At 34.5% G+C, this 20000-nt stretch overlaps 3 protein-coding genes across 4 annotated transcripts in view; 1 reads left to right on the top strand and 2 right to left on the bottom strand.

Annotated features, from left to right (window-relative positions):
• Window positions 1–1006, bottom strand: part of LOC109108137 (leucine-rich repeat and fibronectin type-III domain-containing protein 5-like) — a 14432-nt gene extending 13426 nt beyond the window's left edge. Inside the window, exon 1 of the mRNA XM_042746885.1 lies at window positions 702–1006. The gene's annotated coding sequence lies outside the window, so the exon portion shown is untranslated. The remainder of the gene's footprint in view (window positions 1–701) is intronic.
• A 4327-nt stretch (window positions 1007–5333) lies between these two features.
• On the top strand, window positions 5334–18715 carry entpd5b (ectonucleoside triphosphate diphosphohydrolase 5b). The gene is made up of 14 exons (XM_042746188.1): window positions 5334–5796; window positions 7875–8116; window positions 11208–11287; window positions 11373–11516; window positions 12549–12624; window positions 13929–13964; window positions 14169–14257; window positions 15259–15338; window positions 15432–15493; window positions 15621–15722; window positions 17682–17825; window positions 18090–18146; window positions 18230–18345; window positions 18416–18715. Exons 1-14 carry the CDS (start codon window positions 5720–5722, stop codon window positions 18497–18499), a joined length of 1389 nt encoding a protein of 462 aa, XP_042602122.1. The 5' UTR covers window positions 5334–5719; the 3' UTR covers window positions 18500–18715.
• Window positions 17966–20000, bottom strand: part of LOC109108133 (zinc finger protein 410-like) — a 12795-nt gene continuing 10760 nt past the window's right edge. Inside the window, exon 11 of one of the 2 annotated variants that reach the window (XM_042746189.1) lies at window positions 17966–18596. In XM_042746189.1, the coding sequence (XP_042602123.1) occupies window positions 18523–18596 (74 nt within the window). In that variant the 3' untranslated portion in view covers window positions 17966–18522. Of the gene's footprint in view, window positions 18597–19964 lie in introns of those variants that run through there. The other variant, XM_019121310.2, reaches the window with a different exon arrangement.

The following is a 20000-nucleotide window of genomic DNA, read 5'->3' as shown; positions in this document are numbered from 1 at the left end:
ATCAAATATTAATAATGTTACAAGAACATTCCATAAACAGTGTATCTTGATTACATAACCTTTCAAAAGCAGTACTGAAATGTCTCTGTTATCTGAGTAGTCCACACTGAATGCCTGGAAACAGAGTGTGTATATTTAGGCACACTCATAAAAACATTTTCAATAATTGATGCTTTGATTTTAACACCCATGCATCAGATCAAAGGTTATCTGAGCGTATCTCTCCAACCCTGAAACAACACTAACATGCTGAAGAGCTCATTTCACATCCCTGGAGCAGAAAAATCACCCAGTTACTGCCTGAAGAGCCTGTCTTCACACGCAAGCACGCACAGTCTACTGAACACTCACGCAAAAGCTCGATCTGTGTCAATGAAACGAGCATAAAGACACTCTGTCTGAAGGCCAGTGCTCCTCTGAGATCTGTCCACGAGGGACCCTGATACTTGCTCTCAGCTCAGTGTAAAACTGCAGTAGACCTGCCTCCATTCCGAGTCTGCAAATGCACTGCACACGATTTACTGATAACGAAACACGACATGCATCCTTCATTTCGCAGCTTGTGACCTTGCAGATGTTCTGATCGAGTGCATTCGTTAAATGTGTTATTCTGGGTATCTTTCTCAAGATCTCAGGGATCTGCTCAGAGAACGAGGACGCCGTGTCTCAGCGCGCATCTGCGGATGGAGAAGCATCTTTACCTGTACAAGATATCAGCTTTGCTTCGTAGGGGCAAAGCACGGCGTATTTCCACCCAAATCACCGCATTTTCAGCAGCTCCTTCCTCCTGATGACCCAGATAGATCAGTGGGCATCAGATCCTCCCTCATCAGCGCCTCCGATGCGCTTCCAGATGTCCATGACCGAAGCAGCTGATCAAACACCGTTCTGTGATGTGTGATATGTTCATTAGGATTCTCCTTTATTAATGAAACCACAGACAGAAGCTCGAGCCGGGATCGCCTCTCCGCATTACGCCTGCATGCACCCAAATTACCAATCCTAGTACGACTAGGGCTTGGCTCATGAATATTAATTAGGTCACGCTGCAGCCTTCCAATTGAACGGCGCGCTTTGGAATATTAATCAAACACGCTGACGTTGAGCGGTTACCCTCCTATAGCGATGGATTGTTCTGGTATATGTTTTTTTTAGTTTTCTTTATTTGGTAATATCTGTGTCCCTGCAGCACAGAAGCAGTCATCAGTAGCACAGGTATATTTGTAGCAATAGACAACAATACATTGTATGGTTCACAATTATACATTTCTCTTTTATGACAAAAATCATTAGGATATTAAGTAAAGATCATGTTCCATGAAGATATTTAGTAAATTTCCTACCATAAATATATCAAAACTTAATTTTTGATTAGTAATATGCATTGCTAAGAACTTCATTTGAACAACTTTAAAGATGATTTTCTCAATATTTAGATTTTTTTGCTCCCTCGGATTCCAGATTTTCAAATAGTTGTATCTCAGACAAATATTGTCCTCCTAACAAACCAAACATCAATGGAGAGATTATTTATTCATCTTCAGATAATCTATAAATCTCAATTTCACAAAATTAACCCTCATGACTGGTTTTGTACTCCAGGGTCTTATGGGTTAAAACATGGAAACTGCCAAATAAGTTTTGTATCAATAACAAAATTAAGGAAGAGTCTTTTTGCATTACTGACACTGTTTTCATATTTAATACTGTAAAGCTGCTTTGACACAATCTGTATTGTTAAAAGCACTAGATAAATAAAGGTGACTTGACAAAATACTTCACAGAATTGATCCTGCTAAGCATGCTTTGGACAGATTTAAGCTTAATATTTTATGTAGCCTACCTGGGAATTTTGTGGTCAAGAAAAGGAACTATTTTACATCTTTTTTTTCATTGCCTATTTACTCAAGATTATTTTGGAAGGATTTGGATTTTATATTAACGGAAAAATAGAGTGTATGATAGAAATTTGTATATTTGATGTGGGTTTTTTTTATACAGAAAATGAAAATTTTAATTGTAAAGAAGAACATATTATACATTTGTTTATTTTATTAGGAAAATACCGTATACACAAGAAGAAGTGGGCACAATGTGCACTCTTAAAAATAAAGGTACTTCAAAAGGTTCTTCAAGAGATGCCATAAAATAACCATTTTTGGTTCGACAAAGAACCTCTCAGTCACAGAACTATCTCTTTATAATCTGAAGAATCTTCAGGGAAGCTTTTGTGAAGCAGAAATGTTCTTCAGACGTTAAAGGATCTTCATGGAACCATTGAGAAATGTTCTTCAATGGCATCATGAAGCACCTTTATATTTAAGAGTGTAGACCAAATTCTTTACATTTTAAATGACTTTAAATTATTGAAAAATCTTTTGCAAAAAAGCACTGAAAACATAATGCTCTGAAAGAATTGAAATGTATGTAATTTTCTTCCTTTATTTTCTTCTCTTTTATTTTTTTCTCTGGCAGCTTTTTTTAATTTGATCATGTGAATATGTAAAGCCTCTTGTTCTTGTGGCACTGAGTTAATAAAGCATTAAAAAAAAAGATTCTTCTGGTATATCAGTTATTGTATGATTTTTTAATATTCTATATTTTAACACTACCTCTCCAGTGGTGAAGTATATTCTTTTAAACAGTTTTGTTTTTATGTATTTTATTGTATAATACTGTGACATTATTATATTGTTATGTAATATTAATTTGAAATCGTTGATGTAATGTTGTTGTTGTCTAATGTAAAAGCGTGCCTCTAGAATATTAATCGAGCTCGCTGACGTTGAGCTCTTACCCTCCAATGGGACGTCTGGTCTCATGAATATTAAGTAGCAAGCCTTCTCCGTAGTAGGGTTGGTAAATTCGCCAGCGGTTCGTCAGAGAAAACGCCTTTGTGGAGACGGGACTGAATTCGGATCGGCTCTCAACAGTGTGATGTTTCCAGATGGCTGTGATTGTGATGGAGCAGGTCTGAGATCAGTCTGTCTCTAATGCAGTGAAACATGCACATGTGGCATTTTCTGTCAGCATCCTCATATTAAACTCAACAGCACAGCAGAAGATGAAGAAGACTAATAAACGCTGTATTTGGCTTAAAACAGCGGTATGCAGAGAAGGTTTGCATTCAAGCAGGCTAAATGTAAATGGAGATCGGGGTTAGTTGTCACACACTTTGTATGTTTTGAGTCATAAATGCATGTTTTTTTTGGTTCTGAACATATTCTCAGTGTGCTTCGAACACAGCGCTCAGTGTCGGGGAATAACTAGTTACATGTAACCGCGTTACATAATTCAGTTACAAAATAAGGTTACACTTTATTTTAAGGTGTCCTTGTTACAATGTGATTATACTGTATGTAAGAACTGAGTATTATTAATTAACTCCATGTACTTACTATATGGTTATTGTTAGGATAAGGATATGGTTTAGGGTTACTTGCATGTGATTATGCATAATTAATTGTTATTATAATAGTAAGTACATGTAACGTGTAACAAGGACACCTTAAATTAAAGTTTTACCCAAAATGAATGTAACTGTAGTTACTGAGGGAACAAGTGTAATTAAATTACAGATACTTATGAAAATGTTAACGATTACATCTGAATATTTTCATACAGATTTAATTGATTTCTTTCCCAAAATGCATTGACTACGCTAAAACATGAGACAGCAATGTTTCAGGAGTTTAGGACACACGCTTATTCAATAACTGTTCTATATCCTATTTGCATTTGTGCATATGCTTAATTTTTCATGATACTATAATACTGTACTGTAAGGTTAATCCTGCCTGCTTTAAATGTTTAAAAAAATGAGTAAAAAACAGTTTAGAAAAAAAGTAATCAAAAAGTAATCAAATATAACCAGTAACATTTCTTTAATAAAGTAACTGAAATAGCTACACTACTTATCACATTTTAGATAGTGGAACTATAATCTGTAACCGATTGCATTCCCACAGTAACCGTCCCAGCACTGCTGCTCAACACGGCTTTCCAGGAGAATCTGTGCTATACTTATAGCTTTTAGCTGATGCCAGCAGATGATTGTGATGAAATCTAAAGGTCAGTGATCTGAGATTCACTCAGACTGAGTCTTGTTCTCGGTGGAGTCTGGCATGAAGGCAGATATTGCTGATGAAGGAAAGCAGACATTTTCCTTACATGATGCTAACAAAGCACTGAAGATGATGACAGAGCGTTATGTTGAGTGAAAGCTGCTCGACCGATGGGTCACGACTCTCAAAGGTGATGTGTACAAATCTCAAAAGTCATAAGAATGGGAAGAATTTGTTAAAAAACATCAATTTTCAATAGTTTACAACAGTATAAATTAACATTGCATGTGTGATAAGTAACTTTACGTTGATTTTTATTTGTTGAAAATGTAAAAATGTTAGCAAGAAAAAAAAATTGGGAGAATTTGAAGAAGTTGAAAGTTATATATGCAACAGTAACAATGTTCAGGCAGTGCTCAGGGTGTAAATAAAAGAGATTTGCACTTTGTTACACAATGGTGTCCTGATTGTTTTCTCTGGATACAGACCACGTGTCCATATATGTAGATATTTTTTATTCTCAAAAAGAGCTTCATGTTCAAAGATGATATCTGGTTATTATATTAATTGGTTCCTTCGAACCCCAAATAGATAGAAGAAATCTAAAACAAAGCCAAACCAAAGCGCGGGTCTTAGGAGGTTAAATTAAGGAAAATATGATCTTTAAACAAAATAAGAAAAATGATCATCTTGTGAATGTTAGTAATGAGTCTTGAGTTATGAGTGTGTGTATACATACTTTTTGTATTACGGGTTATGCTAAAACATAAAAAAAAAAATAAAAAAAAAAATAGAAAATACTTGTTTTGTCATGCATATAATGTAAACTATACTTTACAATTAGAATCTCTCCCCCTCTCTCTCTATAATGCACTTTGGATAATATAAACTCAGAGCGTGTGTGTATTATTGTAAAATTTATCATTTGTTAATGGTTTTAATTTGTAATTGTTTTAGGTTTATATCAGTTTGTAATTTTAAGTTCAAGTAATTTTAACTTACATCAGTGCAACATTTCTAAAATTAATTTTGTTTTAATATTTTTTTTTTGCTATAGCTTAATTAATTTAAATTTTAGTTTTAGCAATTTCAATACTTGAACATATTTAATTTCATTTCCAGTTTTGCAGAAAATACAGAAAAGGCTCGTTTTGACGGAACACTAATTAAACGCATTCCTGGTCACGATGTCGCTTTATTTATTTCTCATGACGTTGACGTTCGTCTCGTGTTTCTGCGCGGTGATACTCTGGCCCCGCCCACACTCTGCCTGCGTCACCACCTGCCGCTGTCAATCAAACAGACACCGGCACACTTTTACCATCAGTCCATAAATCATAACTCGGCGCGTATACACGGTATAAACTCTCAGGATTCATAAACAGACTTCGAACCATCTATACTGACTCGCGTCGAACTGAACCAAAGTTAGAGTTTGCGTGTAACTTCAGCGAGTTAGCAGGTACGATAACAAACCGAAATAAAGTGAACTACCTCAGATTAGAAGTGTGTGACTGCAAAAACAAGTCGACATAAGGTTTAAAGTCACAGATATGGCGTGTTGTACTGCGAGACGCGTGCAGAATGTGAGCGCTCAGCAGGTGAATGTGCTGAGGTGGCGTCGCGGTTGATCTGGATCGAGCTCGGCGCCAAACATGCGCCTGGCAGCCGCCGGAGAAGCCGCAGGATCGGGCTGGAGCTCTGCTGACTCCGCGGATCTGACTCTGAGCGGGTGAGAGATGACTCTGTGTCTGTGTGATCAGTCGATGCTTCAGCAGCTCTTTGTGTACATGTTCAGTCCTGCACTCGAGGCTTCATCAAACCCCTGCGCTGACGGATTTGTTGATTTGCTGACAGATCATAACGCGAAAGTCAAGTGTTCCTCAAGGGCAATGTCATATTTAGAGATGAAAGATGTTAACCAATAACTGCTATAATCGTTTAACCCTCAAGCATCCTTCTTATAGCAGCCCTTAATTTGTCCTTCGTGGACACATTTGGGCACGAAGGTCTGATCCGAAGTGTTTTTTTTTTTTAGGCGGCCGTTATTTTTTGAACAATAACACTGTATGACAGATGGATCGCTTTTATTTCGTTTTTTTTATTTTTTTATTCAAAATATTCATAAACTTGCTTACCATTTCATGAACAATCTGATGTTCCGATTTACAGGTGTGTAAATGAGTGTGTTTTGTCGTTTAACCTCTTAACTGTCCCCCCCCCCCCTTTTGAACATAGACGTGAAAGTACACTATTCAAACTTAAATTGTTATAATTCATAAACGCTTTTGAATACAGACCAAGGTTTGGGTCTCTTTTTAAAGAACACAATCCGCAGATTATTACAGAAGTGAAATCATTTCAAAAAATGAAAGCATAAAAAAGTTATAGAAGTTTAAATTTACTGTAAAGAAAATGTACTGTACTATTTTTATTATATTTTATATAAAATAAATATTTTATAAAATATGTTTTAATCCAAAATTGCTTTAAAATTAAACCCATATGTCTAAATAAGTTGTTTTCCAAATTTGAAGTTGATATAAAAAAATGTAGGTTCCTATGCAATTTTGTTTAGGCGTTATACCACAAACAGCCACCGGGTGCCATTCAAACTCCACTGAATTTTTTTGATTCATTTTTCTGTCACAAATGTATCAATTTCTCTCTCAATATTATGTCTATGACATAACTTTGTTCTATCTCCGATAAAATAAAAACTATCAATTTATGCAATATATATATTTTTTTGATTAAAAAAAAATTACCTCTGAAAATACCATATTTTTATGTAAAATATGCTTATTTTTTATGTTATATTTAATATTTCGTTTACTTAAGTAAAAGAGTAAGTTCAGACAGCCAAAACCTAAAATTTTGGTGACTTTGTTTACATCTGGTGACATATGATGGCATAATAATATAAAAAATATCAATAGCCCCTATATGGCTGTAGTATTCAGCATATAGGCTGAACTCTAAAACCATTGTTGTAAAGAACTTACGGTACATTCACACGAGGCGTCGACGCTTGATGGAGGGCGTTTCTGAAGCTTGGTGCTGACGCGACCGTCATAGCGACAATAGCCAATCATATTAGTTTTCTGGTGTTGTATGAAAGCGATTGGTTAGTGTCTGCACCAGGGTATTTGCATAAGGCAATCTGATTGGCTGACGCCTGCGTTGGTGCTTGAAAAGTTTAAAAGTTTTCAACTTCTGCAGCGAGCAACGGACGTGACGCGACTGACCCACAATTCATTTGGCAACACTTGACGACGTCACTCCATTCAAAGTAAACGAGAGGCGTTGACACTGTGAATGGGGCGTTAACCTCTTAAGTTTTAGATTTTATCACAAGTTGAAACTGTAGAATAAAAAAAACAAAAACCATTTGTGTTGGGTGAGACTATACAAAGATGCCAAACTATGCTTACAGACAAATCTGACCATGCTAGAAAAAAATCCAAGCATAAAGTGCTCTGAATTTTTGTATTTCCCATTCATTTCCAATGGGTGCTCACTTTTGTCCACGAAGGAAAAACTAAGTAGTTTTTTTAAACCACTTAACTTTGTTGAATCGAGTCAGTGTTTTGTGTGTGTATGTGTTCAGAAGGCAAACTTAGGAGAAGTAGCCAAGTCTTGTACCGCTAAGATTAAAGGAACTATTTAAAATAATAATAATAATAATAATAATTTTGCCCAAATTGTCCCGAAGGATGCTTGAGGGTTAATTATGATGTTTTGCTGATATGGCTGGTTGATGGGAGTGTCTGTGGTATATAAACAGCGTCTGCTCTACTCTGTCTTCAGTCTAAGGATGTCTGCGTTGCTCAGAGTTTGGCATCTTCTGGCCGTCTGGACGCTGCTCGCAGCTTCGTCTTCCTCTCAGTGGAACGGTCTGAATGCTGTGGATTTCTCCGAGAGGTTTGGAAATGCCCTGCCGTCGCTCAGTCGCCCGGCGAACGCCAGCCAGATCTTCTACAGCATCATGTTTGACGCGGGCAGCACCGGCACCCGCATCCACGTCTACACCTTCATCCAGAAAGAGCCGGGTGAGATGATGACTGTCTGTCCATCACTACATAGACAGCAGGTCACTGAGGGATTGAAACCCATCACATGGTCTGAACCTACTGAAATGTAAACAGTCACGTACAGTAAAAGGCAGATTTGTAGTTATGGAATTAATTTTGCCTGATTTATTCGTAACTAACTTAAACACTGCAGGCAGGGTTATTATATTTAATTAAAACCATTAAAATATTTTTGTTAACTGAAATAAAATATTACAAACATTTAATTTTAATTTCAGCTAATTGTCAAGGAAATATTTCTTCTTATTTTCTTTAATATGACGCACTAAAATATCTATTACTAAAACTAAAACTGAAATACAAATTAGATTAAAAAAACTATATAGAGTTATTTAAAAAAAAGTGACAAAAAATAATAAAATTGCTTAAAATTTTTATTAACATTTATTAAATTTTTTAATTAAAAAAGTAAAATGAAATTGCAAAATGTAGAAATGAAACTAATTCAAAATATTATTAATTAAAAATGTAACAAAATAATATTAAAATAAAAATAAACTCTAATATATTATTTTAACATAAATAAAATTAAGCCTGTTTAGGAATTATTTATAAAATATATTTCTAAAATGTAAAAATAAATATTTTAGCCGTGTGAAACTCAAGCACACTGAAAAATAATCTGAAAAATAATCTGATTTATAAATGACCTTAATGTGAGAATTATTTTTTATTTAATTTGTAAAATATTTATAAATTGTATTTATTTTTATTGCAAGTCTAGGCTGATTTAAGTCAAAAATATATTTCTCTATTACAATCCTATTAGAAATATAATATTGTTTTACGTGAAAAAAAGAAGCATAAATATTTTTTGTGTGATAATTAGGCACATTTCTCTCTAAATCTCTTTACTGTAATGAAAAACAATTTGATTCTAATGACTTCAATGTGAAAATTATTTGTTTTTAAATTGAAAAATATTTATACATCATAGTATTTTTTGGACTGTCCCGCTTTTTAATGTATGTAGAAAACTCTTTTATGAAGTGAACTCACTTAAAGAGTTGTGTAGTGTAATTTTGCCTGAAAAAAGTTTTAGAATTTTTATCGTAAGTTAATGTAAAAAATCTTGTGTAATATAACTTTGTTTGTTTGTTGGTTTTTATTGTATTAGTTATACTTGTATTAAAAAAAAAAAAATTGTCTAGAAAATGCTGACATTGAAGCTTTGTGCTCGTGTATCCTACCTCTCTCATTAGGCACAAATCCAAATATTCCATAATATTTCCACATTTGCGATGTATCCGAATGCTAAACTATTATTTATTATGTAAATTATAGGCTTTGTATTTCAGTCGCACCCCAACGGTGACACAGAGGAACTGATGTGTTTTGTGGTGTGTGTGTGCATGCCAGTGCGCGCACATTTTATTAATAATGCATCACTGTAAAAGGTCTACTTTTATTTGTGTACACTCACAATGAAAACAAAACATTGTGCTTTTGTAAAATAAAGAAAGCAAATAGGATGTGCTTTCTGCCATTTGAGTTTTTATATAGCACCTTTAAAACGGTTTCTCAGGGCGTTTTACATAATAAAACAAACAAGTAAAAATACAACACACACATGACAACCAATTAAAAACAAACTAAGATATAGAAATCAAAACAGTCCAGAAAAAGCTAACTTAAAAATGAACTGAAACTCAGTGTATATAGGCTATGTTTTTCCCTTGTTTATCTGTAAACTAAATCAAATATATTTCAAGTAATTTGGAAGAGTTTGGTTCCAAAACGTGATAAACGCCATTTAAAAAAAAAAAAAAAAAGAGTTTCCACCAAAATCAGTATTGTATCTTGTCGTTATTGAAAGTCAATTTATAATTTTACACAAAATGCAATATCTGCCGAGTTATTAGGTTATGTTTCTCCCTTTTTTCCAAACCGCGACAGACGCCAGTCTCCCTTCTCTGCAGAATGTCATATATCCTCTCAGCCAATCACAGCGCACCATTCCACGCACTCTCTAGACAGTAACAACCAATCACATTTTCCTCGTCTACTTTGTACTTTGTGATCAACAAACAAGGGCTGCAGATGAACTGCATGTGATTGTCAGGCGCATCTCGTCAGTAAAGCAGTTCTGTGATTAATAGTAATCTCCATCACGTGCTTTCAGGTGGAAATTATTCAGATGCATTTATTACACAGAGCCGTAGATCTCTGACAAGCTGCGCTATATCTCGTTCATTAGATGAATCACATTCGATTATGAACGCTATATCTTGTGTTTTTATTAATGCCATTCATGTTTTTGTTAATACAGCACATAGCACTAGTCAACTAAATGAATGTAACATGGCAAAGATGGAAGCTGAATGTAAGGGAAATGTCCTTTTGGGATTTCTGTGTTCTAAGGTGATATTGTTTTTCTTGTTCTTGTTCATGATTACATATTGCTGTAATTAATTTATAGCGTTAACAAGATGACCTGTTGAATTCATTTTGGGAGCGATGACCGATGAATGTATTTTTAGTCCAGTGCCTGTATATAAGATTAGTATTGACCCAGTACAGAGCCGGTCATATGTGGATCAACTTACTATGTTGTGTATTTTCATCAATTTCAATATGAAAAATAACTAACATATTGATTCAATGGATTTTTTGCTTTTAAAAAAAAACAAAACAAAAAAAAACATGGATTTATTGCATTTGGGGGGGGGGGGGGGCATAATACAATTTTATAATAAATCTTTGAAAATCAAAATCTGGATTTTAATTTTTAATGGTTTTATAACCTAAAGAAGCTATGTGAAAGTTTGAAACAGAAAATAGTGGTTTTCATCTTTTCCACTTTATTGGTCAAGAAAACACATTTTTACTCAAATTAGTAAAAATGGATTCATAGTGTTTTGGAACCAAACTCTTCATATATACACACACACACACATTCACACATACATCATAAGTGTTTATTGTCCTGCAAATTGATGCTGATTTAAAAAATGTTACAGTAATAGTTATAGTAATTACAGTAATGAGAATCACTGTTGGGGGTTATGATAATCACTAGACTGTTTTCTGACGTCTGTTCTGTCCTCAGACGGACTGCCGGTGCTGGATAATGAGATGTTCCACTCGATGAAGCCCGGTCTCTCTGCGTTTGCAGACATCCCTGAGATTGTGAGTTATTACGGGCTTATGAGTGATCTGCAGACGTGCTGTAAGCGTGCGTGTGTGCAGTCAGCGCTGATGTTTCTGCTCTCAGGCCGGTCATACGGTGCGTCAGCTGCTGCGTGTGGCCAAGAAGACGGTTCCTCCGGTGGAGTGGAAGAGAACGCCGGTGCTGTTCAGAGCCACGGCTGGACTGAGGCTGCTGCCGCCGGAGAAAGCCCACGCGCTTCTGGAGGAGGTACAACATGATCGCACGATGGTCATAAAACTACCAGTTTATTAATTACAATAAAATGTTTTAGTTTGATAATGTTTTTGTATTTCTAGGGTATTTAATGGCACTACATAATATCTATACAGTAGTTATTTTCAATTTATTGCCTATTGACCAGAAAAAAAAAGAGAAATTAAAGTGCCCCTATTATGGATTTTTGAGAATGAGCTTTCATGCAGTGTGTAACACAGCTCTAAGTGAGTGAAAACAACCTGCTAAGTTTTAAATCTGAAAGTGCACCGTGTATAAAGTTATTGTCTCTCAAAAGAAAGAGTCGACTCTGAAGTTGGCAGACTTTGACATCAACATGAAACATTAGCATATGGCCCGCCCACTTGTTGCTCTTTTTGCATTGGTCTGAATGAAAATAGATTCATTCTTTGCCAGTAGGTGCTACTTTAGGAGCGGGAAAATAGCTGTTTCCCTGGTAACACTGTACACAAACCATTACAGGCGTGATCCAATCAAACCAATCACCGCAGATTAGCGTCACGCAAAGGAGGGGTTTGGAAAAATGTATTGTTTAGCAAAACGTTTGGAGTCTAAGGTAAAAATAAAAGCATATTATAAGACAATGAACGTGTTTTTTGACCTTGCATGCATGTACACCTGTAATTGGGGACTCCCGAAACCAAAATATGAACGTTGCATAAACCATAACGGGGCACTTTAAAAAAGTTACAGAAGTTTATTGTTATAAAAAATGTGCAAAAATACTGTTTTCAAATTTTCCCAATTTTTTCCAAACTTCCCAAAATGTGTTTAAAAAAATTGGGGGATGATATCACAAAAAAATTAGCTTTCAGTAATATTTTGTTTGATCTAACTTTCCGATGGAAAAAAAAAAAACGAAGCAGACTGGAGAGCAGCAGAGGGTTCAATACAACTGCAGTATGAACGCAGGCGAATCTTGAACCGTGAATCTAAATCAGTCAGGGCTTTACTCAAACACCGTGGTATTTTCAGTCTCATCACGTCATGTGTGTCTGTCTGCAGGTGCAAGACGTCTTCGATGAATCTCCGTTCTACGTGCCTGTAGATAGCGTCAGTATCATGAACGGCACGAATGAAGGTCTGTCCGCAAACAACAAACACAGAACATCACAAATAAAACAACAGGAGTTTACAAATAAAAAATAGAAAAGAAAAAAATAAATTCAAGTCACGCTCAAACCAAAACAAAACAAAACTAAAACACAACAAAACAGTACACATTTTGACCTCAATGTGCGATTTGTCACTAAACTACACAAAACCCTGGTGAGGGCTCCAGCAACAGCAGAAGAAGAGTTCGACCAATCAGAGCGCTGGCTTCATTCCCCAAATAGCAAGAGGGAGGACTGAAAGATGCATAAGTTAGGCCTGTTATTAAAAAGAGACTGTGAAGCAACACACAAATAATAATAATAATAATAATAATAATCATTATTCTGTGTTTGTTTTTCTCGAATGTTTTCAAATGAAGTTCTTAGCAATGCATATTAGTAATCAAATATTAAGTTTTGATATATTTACGGTAGAAAATTTACTAAATATCTTCATGGAACATGATCTTAATATCCTAATGATTTTTGTCATAAAAGAGAAAATGTATAATTGTGACTCATACAATGTATTGTTGTCTATTGCTACAAATACACCTGTGCTACTGATGACTGCTTCTGTGCTGCAGGGACACTGATAACCCAAAACAATCTGATTGTAATTCTGTTAATGTGAGAATTATTTGTTTTTAAATAGTAAAATATTTGTGCATAATAGTAGTATTTGTTGTATTGCAAATTTATACTGAATTAAATATCAAAATATATTAGACTTATTATAATTTGTTGAAAAAAATCTAAATATTTTGTAATAAAAAAATTAAGATTTTTGCATGTACATTCTCTGCATCTCTAACTGTAATGCAGAATAATCTGATTCTTATGACTTTAGTGTGAGAAAAAGTAATTATAAGTTCAATTGTTCACAAGCACATCATGGTGGTATTTGTACTGTACTGTGATTTAATGCTGATTTAAATAAAACTATGTTACAGTATGTGATGGCAATCATCCTCATTGAGAATTGGCAGCTGGTTGTTTGAGATAAGAGTGTTAGAAACTACAGCAGCAGCGTAACAACCACACACCGGCTCAGCGTGCGTAAGATGAGGTTATGAGTGTGCATTAAGAGCTCAGACAGCGTGTTACCATCAGGTCAAAACACACCATTACTGCAGCACAGTTAGGATTATTATTATTATGAAGAAACAGACTCTGACTCGTGTGAAGCTGATCAGCTCTACATGAAGGAGTTGTGATTATTAGTGCAGGTGATTCTTTATTAAACGTCATGCATTGAGGTGAAATGACTGTGATGTATGTCTCTTCACAGGGATTCTCGCCTGGGTCACAGTCAACTTCCTCACAGGTGAGTCTTTCTGCACTGAGCTTATACACATGATGTTCTTTAGGATGACATTATCAGACATTAATAACTGATTCTGAAAGCACGGAGAGTAGTGCTGATTCTATCAGCCGTCAAACACCTGCTGATTAATATTTCATAAAATCATGCTCTTGTTTTTGTCCTTCTGAAGTGTTAATAGTTGTAGATCTTGAATGCTGTTTTCAGGTCGACTCCACAGAAACGCACAGAAGACGGTGGGAATCCTGGATCTGGGCGGAGGATCCACACAAATCACCTTCCTGCCCAAGTCAAGGGTCAGTGAGCTCTGCTTCTGAGCGGCACCATACCTGCGGAGTATAATATACACCGGGAATAATCACACTGTTCTTCTGAAACAAGCCTCTTCTGCTGACCCCAGGCTGCATTTATTTGATAAAAAATACAGTAAAAATTATGAAATATTATTATAATGTAAAACAGCTGTTTTCTATGTGAATATCTGTTAAAGTGTAATTTATTTCTGTGATGCGCAGCTGTATTTTCAGCATCATTACTCCAGTCTTCAGTGTCACATGATCTTCAGAAATCATTCTATTATGATGATTTGCTGCTCAAGAAACATTTCTGATTATTATCAATGTTGAACACAGTTGTGCTGCACAATATTTTTGTGGAAACCGTGATACACTACCATTCAGAAGTTAAAAATAAAAAGAAATTAATGCTTTTATTCATCAAGGATGCATTAAATTGATGAAGAGTGACAGTAAAGACATTTATAATGTTACAAAAGAGAAAAATTTTAAAAAAAAAATGTTCTTCTGAACTTTCTATTCATCTGTGAATCCTGAAAAATAAAACGTATCACGGTTTCCACAAAAATATTGTGACAGTTGTTCAACATTGATAATAATCAGAAATGTTTCTTGAGCAGCAAATCATCATATTAGAATGATTTCTGAAGATCATGTGACACTGAAGACTGGAGTAATGATGCTGAAAATACAGCTGCACATCACATAAATAAATTACAGTTTAACAGAGATTCACACAGAAAACAGCTGTTTTAAATAATAATAATATTTCACATTTTTTTTACTGTATTTTTTATCAAATAAATGCAGCACTGGTGAGCAGAAGAGACTTCTTTCGCAAATATTTAAACTCAAAATTTGCGCAGGTGTTCTATGTTTACATGTGTTACTAGAGACTAGTGTTTTGGGCCACCTAGCAACCACTAAAAGCACCTTAGCAACCGCACACAGTACTGTGGTAAGTTTCTGAACGGTGTGACTCTGTTTGTTGTATTTGACAGAAAACGGTTGAGAGCGCTCCAGCGGATTACATGGTGAGGTTCGACATGTTCAGCAGCACTTATGAGCTCTACACACACAGGTAACGAGGATGAGGATGATGAGGATGAGGATGATGGAAGATACATTAGAAACGGAATCAATTGCCGCTCTTAACATGTGCTCTTCTTCACAGTTACCTTGGAAACGGAATCAAAGCGGCGCGTCTGTCGGCTCTGGGAGCGCTGGGTTCAGAGGGTACCAAACACACACATCAACACACGTGATGTTGAACACGAGCGCCGACCGCTTCAGTCTTCATCTGTGTGTGTGTGTGTGTGTGTGTGTGTGTGTGTGTGTGTGTGTGTGTGTGTGTGCGCTGCAGGTCTGGAGAAGAAAGTTTTCCAAAGCTCCTGTTTGCCCAAAAAATACGCCGGTGAATTCAGCTTCGGAGGATTCAGTTATCACGTCAGCGGAGTCAGCGACGGTAAAACACAGCTAAACCTCATACGGCCATCAAGATTGTTCGCATTATGATGATGATTTAACATTTACCTCAGATTCATGTTATTGAAATGATTTATTCATCATGGAGGTATTAATGTTACAGATATTTTTCACTCATAGAGTAAAAGAATCACTGTGCTACAGTAAAAATAAACTAATGAGAAATACTGACTAAACATCTGCCTGCATCACAGTGAGACAAAGGGCTCTTACAAGCTGAAATAGTGTTACTTTTATTATTTGTGTACTATTGTAGCATTTAATAATAGTGTGAGTTTATCATTTAGATTTTTCAGGTTTTTATTTTATTTATATTTTATGTTATAAATCATTTTAATAAAATGTTATAAATAATAGTAATAGGAAAATATATAAATTGTAATTCTATTTTATTTATTTATAAAAAAACTGAATTAGCAAGTGGTGAAATAAAAATAGAAATGCTAAAAACAAAATAAGAAAAAATTTATTAAAAATTTTATTACAATTTAAATGTATAACATATTATGTCAGAAATTATTTCTGTAAAATAAAATATAAATGTAGTATAAAAGTATATAAATTGTATTTCTATTTATTTCATTTATAAAAAAAAAATATTACATGATATTGGTAAACGTTGCCTTGGCAAGTAAATGAAATAAAAATAAACAGAAATACTAAAATCTAAATAAGAAAATCACAAGTGTGTATAACAAAGTTACTAAAACTGTAAATAAATATAAAATAATTATAATAATATATATATATACAGTACAGGTCAAAAGTTTGGAAACATTACTATTTTTAATGTTTTTGAAAGAAGTTTCTTCTGCTCATCAAGCCTGCATTTATTTGATCACTTTAAATTATCATTTATTTTATATTGTGAAATATTATTACAATTTAAAATAATTGTTTTTAAATGTATTATACTTTAAATTATCATTTATTTCTGATGCAAAGCTGAATTTTTAGGATCATTATCACATGATCCTTTAGAAATCATTCTAATATGATGATTCATTATCAAAGTTGGAAACAGTTCTGCTGCTTAATATTTTTTCAGAACATGTGATACTTTTTTAGGATACTTTGATGAATAAATGAAAAAATGTTTTTAAAATATAAATATTTTGTAATAACAATATACACTACTGGTCAGTAATTTGGGGTCAGTAATTTTTTTTTTCTTTCTTTTTTTTAAATAAAATCAATACTTTTATTCAGCAAGGATGTGTTAAATTGATAAAAAGTGATAGTAAAGAAAAGATATTATTAGAATATATATTATTAGAATTGTTTATTTTATTTTGAATAAATGCAGTTCTTTTTAACCTTTTATTCATCAAATATATTAGACAGCAGAACTGTTTCCAACACTCATAATAAATCAGAATATTAGAATGATTTCTAAATGATCATGTGATAGACTGGATGTTACATGTGACACTGAAGGCTGGAGTAATGATGCTGAAAATTCAGCTTTGCATCACAGGAATAAATTATTTTTTTGAAGTATATTCGAATAGGAAAACTATTAGTTTAAGTTGTAATAATATTTTCACAATATTTCTGTTTTTTTTTCTGTATTTCTGATCAAATAAATGCAGACTTGATGAGCAGAAGAAACTTCTTTCAAAAACATTAAAAATAGTAATGTTTCCAAACTTTTGGTCTGTACTGTACATATATATATATATAAGAATAATAATAAATTTAAATAGAAACAAATTCAAAATATATATAAAAAAATACTTTAATAGCAATTAAATAATACTTAAATGAATTAAAACTGACACAAAAATAAAGCAAAAATTACTTAAGAAAATTATTTTAAACCTGGGAAGAAAATGTTTTTTTCGTCATTAAAATAATGCAAAAAAAACAATGTTCTGAATGAAAAGTCTTGAGTGTGTTAGTGTGTGAGTAGTGATTGTTTTCTGTGTGTGATGCTCAGGTGTGACGGGCTTCAGAGCGTGTTCTCAGGAGCTGCTGACGGTGGTGAAGGGCATCATCAAACAGCCTCTCGAGCTGAAGGACAGCAGCACCTTCTACGCCTTCTCTTATTACTTCGATCACGCCGTGGAGGCCGGACTCATCGGTGAGGTCCAGTCACACATAACACATTCATCACACACTGCACAAACTACATAAGAAATAAAACAATTAAAACGAAAAAAAAGAAAAAAAAAACAAAAATATTTAAATTAAATACAGTAAATTTTTTTTCTATTCCTCAAAATTCCTCAAATGTTCTCTGTTTGGTCTTAAAAGTCTTGTTAAACCAGAAAGCCTGTTAGTTTGTGACTGAACTCTTAGTTTCAGCATCAGTTTGTGATGAGAATGAATCTCTTAAACGCTGCAGATGAGAGCAGAGGAGGAGCCGTGAAGATCCGAGACTTCAGGAAAAGAGCGAAAGAGGGTGAGACTCATCTTCATCTCATCTCATATACCTGATCACACAAACCCAACATGAGCTCTTGTGTGTGTGTGTGTGTGTTGTAGTGTGTAACCGTCCGTCTGAACGCACTCAGCTCAATCCGTTCCTCTGCATGGATCTCACATACATCGTCTGTCTGCTCAAAGACGGCTTCGGCTTCAAGGAAAGCACCGTCCTGCAGGTACGTCTGGGTTTCTCTGTCTTTAACCTGCTGTAGATTCACTGGTTAACCCTGCTGCTTGTGTTTCCAGCTGACCAAGAAGGTGAGGAACGTGGAGACCAGCTGGGCTTTGGGAGCTGCTATCTACCACTTCCAGAAGTTCAGGATCCATTAAAGAGCTTCAGAGAAAGAAACGCTTCATGTGGAAACCGTCTCTGAGATGAACTGATGCGTGTTTGATTCCTCAGACGCTTCCAGAGACGAGCGCAGATCTGCAGACGACAATATGCTGTTGTAGTTTACATTACTGAGCGAATGTTACGCTTTACAGCAGTCTGTCTTTACTACGTCTGAGCTTTTCTTTTTTCCCCAATTAAAATTTTTAACAACATTTGTCTCTATTAACTTTCCAAACTTGAAGCAGATTTAAGTACAGTCATATTCCAGACAGAATCCTGCAATGAAGCTTTCCGCACCAACTCCAGACTATTTACAGAAACTACACCAGGAAAACACTTCCTCTCATCAAAAAATATTTTTTTCCACTCATCAGAAATCGTTTCTCTAGTCAAAATTAATTTTTTCACTCATTTACACATTTTCATTCATCAAAAATAATTTTCACTCATCCCAAAATGTTTCACCCATCAAAAAATATTTTTTCGCTCATCAAAATCACTTTCTTATGCTCGTGAAAATCACTTTTTTTTAGCTTGTCAGTCACTTTTGTTTTTGCTCATCAACAATCTTTTTTTTAAGCTTGTCAAAAATCACTTTTCTTTCGCTCGTGAAAATCACTTTTTTAAGCTTGTCAAAAATCACCTTTCTTTCACTTGTCAAAATCACTTTTATGCTCGTGAAAATCACTTTTGTTTTTGCTCGTCAACAATCTTTTTTTTTTAAGCTTGTCAAAATTACTTTTTTTACGCTCGTGAAAATATTTTTTCCCCACTTGTGAAAATCACATTTCTGCTTGTCAAAATCACTTTTCTTTCACAAGTCCAAATCACTTTTTGTCCGCTCTTGGAAATCACTTTTTTTTTTACACTTGTGAAATTTTTCCCCCCCGCTCGTCAAAATCACATTTCTTTCACTCGTGAAAATCACTTTTTTTTAAGCTTGTCAGTCACTTTTGTTTTTGCTCGTCAACAATCTTTTTTTTTAAGCTTATCAAATTCACTTTTTTTCGCTCATCAAAATCACTTTTTTTTTTTTTTTTTCACTTGTCAAAAATCACTTTTCGTTCACGTCAAAATCATTTTCTGCTCGTGGAAATCACTTTTTTTTCACGCATCAAAATCACTTTTTTTTTACGCTTGTGAAAATATTTTTTTCCCACTCATGAAAATCACTTACTTCCACTCGTCAAAACCACTTTTTTTATTCCCCACATTGATTTAGTTTCTTGTAGCTAGGGAAAAGCTACATTTGTACGCCGGATGACTCATGAAGGGACATGACTCTTCTCAGGCTACATGGCACGTCACTGTTATGTGTTATTTTGTTGTTGATGTTTATTTTCTTGTTGATGTTTATTTTCAGATTGCAATTAATAACAATAAATGTCTCATTGTGTTTCTGTAGTTGCTATTAGTTTGGTGTTTGGAATATGAAGTGTTTCTAAAGATGAATTCGAGAAGCGCGTTTCCTAAAAGAGTTTATTTACAAAAGCACCG

This window comes from Cyprinus carpio, chromosome B20 (assembly GCF_018340385.1).
Source record: "Cyprinus carpio isolate SPL01 chromosome B20, ASM1834038v1, whole genome shotgun sequence".
Taxonomy (NCBI): Eukaryota; Metazoa; Chordata; class Actinopteri; order Cypriniformes; family Cyprinidae; genus Cyprinus; species Cyprinus carpio.
Note: the sequence above shows the minus strand (reverse complement) of the source record. Positions and strands in the feature narration are given on the sequence as shown.